The sequence below is a fragment of the Chiloscyllium plagiosum genome, chromosome 19, assembly GCF_004010195.1.
Source record: "Chiloscyllium plagiosum isolate BGI_BamShark_2017 chromosome 19, ASM401019v2, whole genome shotgun sequence".
NCBI lineage: Eukaryota > Metazoa > Chordata > Chondrichthyes > Orectolobiformes > Hemiscylliidae > Chiloscyllium > Chiloscyllium plagiosum.
This window is the reverse complement of record NC_057728.1, coordinates 49902067-49914390: the sequence shown is the minus strand read 5'-3', so window position 1 is coordinate 49914390 and position 12324 is coordinate 49902067. Positions and strand designations below refer to the sequence as shown.

General features: G+C 43.0%; 1 protein-coding gene across 1 annotated transcript in view; it reads right to left on the bottom strand.

Moving 5' to 3' along the window:
- Window positions 1-7669: 7669 nt before the first annotated feature.
- The window catches only part of si:ch211-245j22.3 (uncharacterized protein LOC563798 homolog), a 17510-nt gene continuing 12855 nt past the window's right edge, over window positions 7670-12324 (bottom strand). Inside the window, exon 5 of the mRNA XM_043708845.1 lies at window positions 7670-9720. Coding sequence (XP_043564780.1) covers window positions 9614-9720 — 107 coding nt within the window. The 3' untranslated portion in view covers window positions 7670-9613. The remainder of the gene's footprint in view (window positions 9721-12324) is intronic.

Genomic DNA, 12324 nt, shown 5'->3' with positions numbered 1-12324 from the left:
CATAGTACAGGCCCTTCGGCCCTCAATGTTGCACCAACCTGTGGAACCAATCTGAAGCCTATCTATCCTACACTATTCCATTTTCATCCATATGTTTACCCAAGGACTATTTAAATGCCCTTAAAGTTGGCTAGTCTACTACAGTTGCAGGTAATGTGTTTCATGCCCCTTGTGCTCTCTGAGTAAAGAAACTATCTCTGACGTCTGTCCTATATCTGTCACCCATCCATTTAAAGCTATGTCCCCTCTTGCTAGCCATCTCTGAGCTGTTCCCACTAAGTCACAGCTGGCCATTGGGTGTTTGAGAATGGTGACTGTCCTCTCAACAGGAAAGCTTCTTAATTCCTGCTGCCCACACCCCTCCTTGTACTTTCTCTGAAAAACGGATGAGTTTGCTTCCTTGTGGTTTCTTCACAGGGAACTGCCTTCTCTGGTATTCAGTCAAACAAAACAAGCCCATTAAACAAAAAAAACACAAACTGTAGATCCTGGAAATGACCAATAAAAGTTCTGCTGCTGTCCTGAAACAGGGTCACTGGTCTTGAAACAGTAACACTGCTTTCTCTCCACAGATGATGCCAGATCAATCGAGCCTATTGCTGAGGCAGCTTTGAGTAGCCTGCTTCCTGTCCTCTCTACCAGTCACCAGGATGGAACACAGTCACAACTGACATTCAGTTTAATGGCAAGTGACTTACCAAGATCTTCAGGAGGGGACAACCTCAGACTTCATTTATGTAATTAACCGCACCCCTCCCCCATCATTGAATTTTCGGACATGGCTGATGCAAGATCAGGTTTTGGGATGTTTGGTCATGTGATTGGTACTGTAAATGTAGGTTGTTGTTGTTATTGCTGTTGCATGGATTGGGGAGAGAATGTTCCAAGCACGCAGAAGACGTTCATCCCCAATGGAGTAATGCCCCACACAAACCTCCTGCCACTCTTCTTCATCTCCCCTGTCACTGTCCTTTCTGCCCAAAGAATTCTTCCAGCTCCCCTTCAATTACAGCTGCACCATCCACCTCTTTGTGGTCCTGGGTACTCAGCTCATGATGCTCTGGGTAAAGTGGTTGCTCCTGAATTCTAAATGAATCCATTTCTGATTATCTTATATTATATTGATTACCTTATCTTATATCGACAGCTCCTAGTTCTGATCACTTCCGCAAGAGGAACAGCTTTGCCAAGTCTAGCTTATTAAACACTTCAATAGCAAATAATTCCATTATTTTCAAAACATAAACAAGTCACCCCTCAGTCTGCCGTTTTCTGGAGAGAAATTTCCCAGCCTGATTAATCATTACCGAGGGTAATAATTGCTTAGTTCTGGGATCAATACCTTTTCAAATAACATTTAATCTGTTTCTTTCTTTCAATTACATGGAGGGCAGGACTGTAGAACAAGTGTGGTTCAATCAATGTTCAAGTTTAACCAAGGATTTTACGTCTTTATTTTATCAACACTACACAGCTTCGAACTGTGGAAGTGGATGTGGGTGGTTTTCTTGTTAAAACAGCTCTAAGGCAAGTCTGAGATTAGGGAAAGAGCCAGCGACCACATTCAATTCAAGGAACGGCTGGATAGGCTGGGCTATTTTCCCTGGAGCATAAGAGACTAAGAGGTGACTTTAGAGAGGTTTATAAAATCATGAGGGACATAGATAAGGTCAATAGCCAAGGTCTTTTCCCCAGGGTAGGAGAGACCAGAACTTGAAGGCGTAAGTTTAAAGTGAAAGGGGAAAGGTTTATTTGGGACCTGGGGGACCACTTTTTCACAGAGAGGATGGGTGAGTATATGTAACGAGCTGCCAGAGGAAGTGGTAAAGGCAAGTACAATTGCAACATTTAAAAGACATTTGGACGGGTACATGGATAGGAAAGGTTTAGAGGAATATGGTCCAAATGCAGTCAAATAGGACTAGTTCAGTTAGAAAACCAGGTCAGACAGAACGAGTTGGGCTGAAGGGCCTGTTTCCGTGCTGTATAACTCAATGACTTGATAACTCTGCAAGCCAGAGATGACGTGTGTCTGCCATTGAGAGACCCTAGTGTGCTGATCTGGTAGTATAGGCTGTTTGTAAAACTTAACCACAAGCAGATATGAATTGTGAAGTTGATAAGGGAGGAAATTCAATCCTGGCCTATGGTCTTGATTATTTGCTAACTTCAGCAACAGGAACATTTATGAAATCGGGAAGGAAACTTTTCAGAGTGCGATATTGTTACTCCTCATTGGGTTAGCATGTTGAAAATCAAGCCCTGCTATTCCTGCAGTCATCGTAAAAGTTAAAAAAAATTTCAAAGAAAGCAGAATTCCCCAATTTACCTGTCTTTTAGACCCAGGTTGACAGAAAGCAGAGGCCAGATTTCTGCACTTAAGTTAATTACTATTTATGGGAAATAGATAGACAGTAAACAATTATGAATCATCAGCATACTACGACTTGTTAAAACACTATCCTCCTTAGAAACTCTCCCTCCACATATATGTACAGACACCAAATAAAAATGGGCATTACAAGTGGAGGGAAAGGATGGGAAGGCAGTTCAATGGTTGCTTTCAAAGATGTTCCTTTTGCTTGTCAAGAAGCTGCCACTTCAATTTTTTCTTCTCTTGATACGTTTGCTTGTTTGCAGGAGGTACAGGTGTATGGCTTAGAAGTATAAAGGTCTCTGACATTAGTTAAATCACAGCTTACACTAATTGATGAGGAGAAAGATAAACTGGCTGTTTTCAGATATGAGATGCCTTTTTACACTAGAGCAAAAAAACAATTCCTTCCCTTCTGGAGGTCCGATAGCTTCTGACCTGAACGTTCACACCCACAAGCTGTTCAGTTACCTGGGAGCCAATCATGTAGTTGTTGGCAGGCAGCAAGCCTTTGTCATCAATAACTGGTCTCCAGTCCACAGACCAATCAGTCACTTGTTGCGGTTGTATCCTCGTTGGTAGACACCCCCCTGGCTCCAGACTATTTACAAGAGGGCTTTCCCACTGCTTGAGCCAACACCATTTATATTCATGGTTGGGGTAACATGCTTTTAAAAAGTGCAATTATTCTTTAACCTCCCTTGGCTTTGAAAATAATTCTTTAGCCAATTCAGAGTCAAAAAGTGCGGCACTGGAAAAGCTCAGCAGGTCAGGCAGCATCCGAGGAGCAGGAGAGTCAACATTTCAGGCATAAGTCCTGATGAAAGGCTTATGCCCAAAATGTCGACTCTCCTGCTCTTTGGATGCTGCCTGACCTGTTGTGCTTTTCCAGCTTTTTGATCTCCACAACATCTGTAGTCCTCACTTTCTCATTTACCCAATTCAGTCCACAAACAAAAATGCAGAAAAATAAAACAGATATAGTCTTTGTAGTTTAGAGAGAGAGAACAGAAATGACTCTCTTTGTAACCTCTATTCTCAATGTTTCACAATGGAGGGGAAGGAGATTCAATAGTAACTTTCAAAGTGAATAAAGTGAGAAAAAATTGCAGGGTTTTGGAGAAAACAAAAGGGACTTGTCGGAGGCTGAAGGATGACCTTATAGAATTTATAAAGTTATGAGGGGCATGGATAGGATAAATAGACAAAGTCTAAGTTCACATTAGATGATATCACATAGGATGGCTGTAATAGTGCTTGTCCGACTGATATCTCGAGTGATTGGCTCCAAGGGAACACAATGAAAATCCCCATGCTTGTTTTGCTCAGTGCACCAGGAAATCCTCACTGATACGTCAAAACAGAAGAACACATCAATCCACTTCTAGGCTGCACTACTGCTTTCTTTTCTAAAAATAAGTCTTGTGAACACAGCTTCTGCTGATTTCCTTCGATGCACTTCCAGTTGATTTTTCAGAGAAACAGAGAGGAACTTTCTCAATCTGTGTCAGATATCCTTCCGCTCTCACCATGCCTTTTTGCATGCCTGAGTCCAGATTTTCCGGGACCAGCGTGGATCAATGAGACACATTTGGAGGCCCTTCAGCCCAACGTGCCTGTGCCAGTTATAGAGTCATAGAGTCATAGGGATGTACAGCATGGAAACCGACCCTTTGGGCCAACTCATCCATGCTGACTAGATATCCCAAACCAATCTAGTCCCACCTGCTAGCGCCAGGCCCATATCCCTCCAAACCCTTCCTATTCATATACCATCCAGATGCCTTTTAAATGTTGTAATCGTACCAGCCTCCACCACTTCCTCTGGCAGCTCATTCCATACACGTACCACCCTGTGTGGAAAAGTTGCCCCTTAGGTCTCTTTTATATCTTTCCCCTCTCACCCTCAACTTATGCCCTCTAGTTCTGGACTCCCCCACCCCAGGGAAGAGACTTTGTCTATTTATCCTACCCATGCCCCTCATAACTTTATAAATTCTATAAGGTCATCCTTCAGCCTCCGACAAGTCCCTTTTGTTTTCTCCAAAACCCTGCAATTTTTTCTCACTTTATTCACTTTGAAAGTTACTATTGAATCTCCTTCCCCTCCATTGTGAAACATTGAGAATAGAGGTGGAATTATAAAGAGAGTCTTGTGCAACTAATAATGTTACCACTGGAGAAAAGCCTCAAGTTTACAGGTAGTACGGTAGCTCAATAGTTAGCACGGCTGCCTCACAGCATCAGGGCCCTCAGTTCGATTATAGCTTCGGGTGACCGTGTGGAATTTGCACATTCTCCCTGTGTCTGCATGGGTTATCTCTGGGTGCTCCCACAGTCCAAAGATGTGCAGGTTAGGTGAATTGGCTATGCTAAATTGCCCATAGTGTTCAGAGATGCGTAAGTTCAATGCATTAGTGAAGGGTGAATGTAGAATAATACGTTTGAGGAATGAGTTGCGGTGGGTTAATCTTCGGAGGGTCGATGTTGACTTGCTGGACCAAAGGGCCTGTTTCCACAATGTAAGGATTCTATGAAGATTATCGCAGTCTAAGAAGGACCACTGGAGATGCCACAATTTTGATCTGTTGTCAGCTAGTAACTTTCCAGGTCACTGGACCTGTAATCCAGACATTCAAATGGAATCATAGAATCCCTACAGTATGGAAGCAGTCCATTGGGTCCACACTAATCCTCTGAAGGCCATCCCACCTGGAGCCACATAACTACTTATCCCTGTAACCCTGCATTTCCCATGGTTAATCCACCTAGCTTGCACATTCCTGGACACTATGGGGCAATTTAACATGGCCAATTCCCCTAACCTGGATATCTTTGGATTGTGGGAGGAAACCAGAGCAGCTGAGGAAACTCACACAGACGCTGGGAGAATGAGCAAACTCCACACAGATAGTCACCTGAGGCTGGAGTTGAACCCGGGTCCCTGGCACTGTGAGGCAGCGGTGCTAACCATTGCCCAATATAGTTCTCAACCTTCTTCTTGTAATCTTTGATCTCCTGACTAATGAGGAGAAAGTGAGGACCGCAGATACAGGACATCAGAGACAAGAGTGTGGTGCTGGAAAAGCACAGCAGGTCAGGCAGCATCTGAGAATCAGGAGAATCAACATCAGGGCTTATGCCCGAAACATCGATTCTTCTGCTCCTTGGATGCTGCCTGACCTATGATGCTTTTCCAGCAGCACATTTCACTCCTCACACCAATTTACCTTTCGAGGACAACTATCCTTCTCAGTCTATAAACTGCACTGTGTTCTCATCTGTTCGTTCACCAAAATACTCATCCTCTTCTCTATAGGGTGTCATGCTTCTTCCTTATAGTTATCCTCAATTAAGAGCCACCATCCATTTGTTTAACAACGTTTGCAAACTGGATTCTAAAAGTACAGAACATCAGGAATAATCAGAGAGATCGAATTGGCATTCCTGCTCCTCAGCTGCTGCCTGACCTGCTGTGCTTTCCCAGCACCACACTCCCAACTCTCCTGACTAATGAACCAATTGGGTTTCCCAGAAATCCAGCAAACTTGATTATCATTACTAACCAGTGTCAATGAACAGCTTTTCTCAGTTTTGTTTCACAACTTCACCCCAATGGTATTTGATCTGCTGTGACCTCTGGGGCTGCTAATCCAGGAATGTAACGCAAATCCATCCAGACACAAAGGTCATTCTCCACAGGAGAGCTGAAGGTATCCCCTTTCCAGCTGATCCCTTACTGTTGAGGTACTCATGATTTGGAGGTGCCGGTTTTGGACTGGGGTGGACAAAGTTAAAAATCACACACCAGGTTATAGTCCAACAGGGTTTAATTGGAAGCACTAGCTTTTGGAGAACTGCTCCTTCATCAGGTGTATGTCACAACCACCTGATGAAGGAGCAGCACTCCGAAAGCTAGTGCTTCCAATTCAACCTGTTGGACTATAACCTGGTGTGTGATTTTTAACTTTGCTGAGGTACTGACTGTGAGCAATGTTTGAAAGGTTGGTCACAGGGTAATTCTTGTTGTGAAAGGATAGGGCTGTGTACTGAGCAGGGTAACTGCTGGCATTTGATTTCAGTTAATAAAGCTGAAATGAGTATCAGCATCCAGGAAACAAATAAAAACACAAGTAAAAGTGAGAGGAGGAAGACTGAGAAGCAGTACTTTGATCACTGCAAGAATCATCTCAGCAGATGCTGTTTACAGGGACTGACCAACTACTTTCCGAGGCTTTCCCACTGCCCATGCTTTTCCCCTGGCTGTGTCTGTATTTGTGTGTATCCGGCAAGGTTATAAAGGAATTAGAGTTTTAACTAGTAGAGTTTAATGCTGATGGTTCATAATTGTTCATCTGTAGCTGGAGTCTATTTACTTGTAATAAATAGCAATTTTTATTAAGTACAGAAACCTGGTTTATGCTTGCAGTCAAGCTGGTCTGAAAGTCAGGCAAATTAGAAAGTTTTGTGCACTTCTTAATGTCATTAACATTTGGAACCACCCCAGGAAATAGCAGACTTTATATATCCAGGGTGTTACCAAAGAGAGGCATAATGAAGCTCAATATTAATGAGGCGAGTTGCACTGTTAACAACATGGTGAACAAGTTATAATCACCTGGGTGGAGGGTTTGAGCTATGGGGAGAGGCTGAATAGACTGGGGATATTTTCCCTGGGGGCATCAGAGGCTGAGGGAAGACCTTGTAGAGGCTTATAAAATCATGAAGGGTATGGATAGGGTAACTAGCCAAGGTCTTTTCCCCAGGGTAGGGGAGTCCAAAATTAGATGGCATAGGCTTAAGATGAGAGGTGAAAAATTTAAAAGAGATCTACGGGACAACTTTTTCACACAGAGGGTGGTGCATGCATGAAATGAGCTGCCTGAGGAAGTGGTGGAGGCTAGTACAATTACAGCATTTAACAGGCATCTGGATGGGTGTATGAATAAGGAGGGTTCAGAGGAAGATGGGTCAAATCCTGACAAATGGGACTAGATTAATTTAGGATATCTGGTCAGCATGGATGAGTTGAACCGAAGGGTCTGTTTCCGTTCTGTATAACTCTATGACTCTATGTTATTGTAAACTCACTGCTGACTACAAGAAACTTACCATATCGCTTATTAAAAGCATATAAGATGGAGGAAGTGCTTCTGATGTTGAGATAGGCCTTTCTAGACTTGTTGTTCAATTGTCCCACATGTCTCATTACAGTCCCACATCACCCAAACTCCAATAAGGCTCTGCCCTTTGTGTAGTTCCAAATGAGACAGATTATCAAGTTTCATTCTGACATTTCTATTTATTAGAAGTAATCTGATCCAAATGTCCTCTTTACAGTCTAAATCATATTGAGAAATTGAATCACATACTGTGCCATAGTAACAATAGCATCCAGGAGCTGCACCTCCTTGGTACATAACATTAAAGTTGTTCTAATACGCTGCTGTTGGTCTGCAAAGATAGTTTGGTTGAACTACATATTAGATAATGTTGCAATAATGCAAAGCAGCAGAGATTGAGGAAGCAAAATTCCATTTTACTGTTCCTACAGCTCATTACAGGAAGTAAAAAGATAGAACTTGCATTTCTATAGAGCCATGTACCTCCTCAGTGCACGCCAAAGCACTTTACAGCCAATGAAATCCTTCTGAAGACCAACCACTGGTGTAATGATGGGAAAGGCAGCAAATTTGTGCACACCATAAAAATGATAATGAATTAATAATCCACTTAGAGATGTCAATTGAGAGATGAGAATCAACCAGAAACATTGGCAACTATTCTCCTGCTCTTCCTTAAAATAGTGATCATTGGATTTTTGTGTTCACCTGAGAGGGCAGAGTAAGGTTAGCATTTGGAGCCTGCACCATAATGGTATTGTGGTTCTACCTGCAGCAGTTCAAGAAGGCAGCTCACTACCACCTTCTCAATGGCAACCAGGAATGGACAATTATTGCTGGCTCACACAATGACACCCATGCCACCTGCATGAATGAATAAACTCGTCCAAAAAACTCATCTCTGACCGTTTAACTTTCGCTCACTCTTACAATGCAATGTCTAAATCTCTAGAGTGGAGTCCTGAACCATGCCCTTTGAATTCAGAGCTCCCCTCTGAGCAATTGCTATCCTGTTTAGACTGAATTATCAGAGGCAGTGCACTCTGGCATTGAGTGATGCGTCATTCTGGAGCATGCAAATATAGTACAGCGAATCTTTATCCTATGGTCCATGATGTTGTCAAATCAGGGTTTAGCTCACTTATGCCAAGATTTTTTCTTTAATTCATTGGAAATTATTGGCAAGGCTAGCCCTGGGACTGAGTGGCTCAGTATAATAACTGCACACGGTCGATTAAGAGACACACTACATTCCTTGGGGTCATATGTTGGCCAGACCAAGTAAGGATGACAGAATTTCTTCCCTGAAGGACATTAGAGAACCAAATGGGTTTATACAATAATCGATGATCGTTTCACACTCACTGGCTTAATAACCTGCTTATTCTTCATTCACAAGGTGTGGGCGATGCTGGCTGGATCCTTAGTTGCCCTGAGGAAGATAATGGTGAACTGTCTTCATGATTTGCTGCAATCTATAGGGTGTGGATGCATCCACAGTGTTGTTAGGGTGAGAGTTCCAGGATCTAGACCCAGTGGTACTGAAGGAACAGCAATACATTTCCAAGTTGTGTGTGTGGTTGGAGGGGAACTTTCAGGGTTAACATTCCCATGTACTTGCTCCCTTTGTCCATCTTCATGTTAGTAATCACAAATTTGATCGGTACTGTCGAAGCAGCTCCAGTGAAGTTTTACTGTAAATGGTACATACTGAGCGTCGGTGTGGAGGAAGTGAATGTTTGCCAATGTAGTTTCAAGCTTCAGGTTTATTAGTTGAATTCAAATTTCACGGACAGCTGTGGGAGATTTGAACCCTAGCTGCAGGAACATTAGCCTCAGAATTACATGTGATATTATCATCTCTCCTTATTAGAAAGTTGCTTCTTGCATTTTTCAACACTGGCATGTGGGACAAATGTGATAACATGTGATAAAATTGTGAATTCTGTCCTTAGATGTTGATTTCAGAATGTTCCTTTTATTTTCAGTACCAGTACTTCCCTTTAACTTTGCATTCTTCACAGCTGTTTCCCTCCTGACTGATTGGGTTTCGCTCTCGTTCACATCAAGCCTGTTGAATTTTCAATATGAAGCGTTCATAAGCAGAGTGAGACATCTAAGGAGACCTTGGAACATCAACTGTATTGGGATCACATTCCAACATTGCACGGATCCACTGATCTCCCAGAGCTCCTTCAATAAATTCCTTCTGGCTGATAACAGCTGAAAAGATAAGTGAACAACTATAAATCCAAAGGTTTCTTCAAATGTATCTGTTGCAATCCTGCCTGAAATGCCTGGATCCTGCATGTTGGGTAAAATGCAGCATTGATCTTGCTGAATGAACACTGCGGGTTATCTTACTCCATTTGTCTGGATGAGTACATGCACTCAAGATGCTTGACATCATCTGGGACAAAGCCTCATCCACATCCTATCCACCACCTTCAATATTTACTCCCTCTGACACTGGTAAACAGTACCATCTCCAAGATGCATGGCAGCACTTCTGACAGCACCTTCCATCATTTGATCTCCATCATTTAGAGGGCCAAGGCAAGCAGTTACATGGAAACACAAAGTTGGTGAAATCAGTTTCAATCATGGCTGTCGAAGGAGCCTTGATGTATTGCTGCAGTGAATCTTACAGGGTAACACATTGCTGCCATTCAGCATCAGAGGGGGAGGTGGAGGAGCTGGACTTGGTGCCAGTCAAATTGGCTGTGTTGTGCTTGATAGTGTCACGCTATGTGGTTGTAGTTTGAGCTGAACTCATCCAGGTAAGTGGAGAGGATTCCATCAGACTCCTGATTTGTCACTTGCAAATGGATGACAAGACTTGAGGTGGCAAATAGGACTAAGTCAGATTGGGATCTCCTGTTGGCATGGATGAGTTGGACCGAAGGGTCTGTGTGTGCTTTATAACTTATGACTCTCTGACTCTATCAGTCAGGAGATGAGTTATTCACTGCTGAACTCCCAGCATCTGACCTGGTCTTGAGGCCACTGTATTTGAATGACCAGTTCAGTTTCTGGTCAACAAGGGTAACCCACAAGATGTTGATAGTGGGGAAATTTAATTATCATAACTATATCCCTAAATTCGTGTTGCCCACAGGTTTTGAGACAATGTGTATTAATGCAAAGTCTAAATTGTTAGTATTTTGTTGAAGCTTTCTGTCTTGCATTCATCAGGAAGTAATACCCATGTAACGATAAACCTAGAGTGTACTACATAATAAGAGAGTCCTGATTGACTAGTAACTGGATTCTTTATCAGCAATACTCAAATTTTGCACCAAGTGACTACTTGTAAATATAAATTGTGAACAACAGTAGCCCCAGCACTCAACTTTGTGTAAAACAGCTTTGTACTTTCATTCAGTTGCTACCCTTTGCCTCTTCCATTCACCACTGTCAGCATTACAGGATATGGGGAGCAAAGTATACAGTATTTGCTGAGCTGAAGTATACAGAGGGTTGAAAGTGAGAGACCATTAAGGACAGTGAAAGAATAGTTGGTCCTGGAAATGTCAAAAGTAGAACAATAAGGAAATTTGAAAAATAACTTGCTTTCGGAAATTGGTATGAGGACACAATGCTTGTAAAACGTCACCTTTAACCATTCCTCTCCTGAGAATGAGAATCTGAGTAATTCATCATTAGTAAAATCTATAAAGCAGATTAGAAACATCATGATTTTAATTTACAGTTTCAGTTGCAAATAAGAACGTTAAAGGCAGCACGACAGAGGGAGGGTTAGGAATGGTAGGGTTAGGAATCAACTTGATTGAATGTTTTGAAGAGGTGACCAAGTGTGTAGATGAAGGCAATGCTTTTGATCAAATCTACTTGGACTTCGGTGAGGCTTTTGATAAGATCCCACAGGGGAACTGATAGCCTATGGGATTCAAGGAAATTTGGCAAATTGGATCCACAAATGGTTGAGCGACAGGAAGCAGAGTGATGTTGGAAGGGTGTGTTTCTGAATGCCCACTGGGGTTCCACAGAGTCAGTGTTGGGGCCCTTGTTCTTTGTGGTACATAGAAATGATACAGACTTGAATGTAGGAGGGTTGATCAGTTTGCAAAAATTGGTGGTGTAGTGACTTAGACTAGAAGAAGACAGAGACAGACTGGTCAGATAGGTTGATCAGTGACATATGGAATTTAATCTGGATAAATGTGAGGTGATGCACTTGAGCAGGACAAACAAGGCAAAGGAATACATGATGGACAGTAGAACTTTAGGAAGCACTGAGGATCAGAGGGATCATGGGGTGCATGTAGGTTAGATTACTTACAGTATGGAAACTGGCCCTTTGGCCCAACAAGTCCACACCGACCCTCTGAAGAGTAACCCACCAAGACCCATTCCACCCGACTAATGAACCTAACACTATGGGCAACTTAGCTTGGCCAATTCACCTAACCTGCACATCTTTGGATTGTGGGAGGAAACCCGGAGCACCCGGAGGAAACCTACACAGACACGGGGAGAATGTGCAAACTCCACACAGACAGCCGCCCAAGGTGGGGATTGAACCTGGGCCTTTGCTGCTGTGAGGTAGCAGTGCTAACCACTGAACCACCATGCTGCCCCATACACTGGTCCCTTAGGGTATCAGTGGTGCTGGAAGAGCACAGCAGTTCAGGCAGCATCCAAGGAGCAGCGAAATCGACGTTTCGGGCAAAAGCCCTTCATCAGGAATAAAGGCACTGAGCCTGAAGCGTGGAGAGATAAGCTAGAGGAGGGGGGGGGTGGGGAGAAAGTAGCGTAGAGTACAATGGGTGAGTGGGGAGGAGATGAAGATGATAGGTCTGGGAG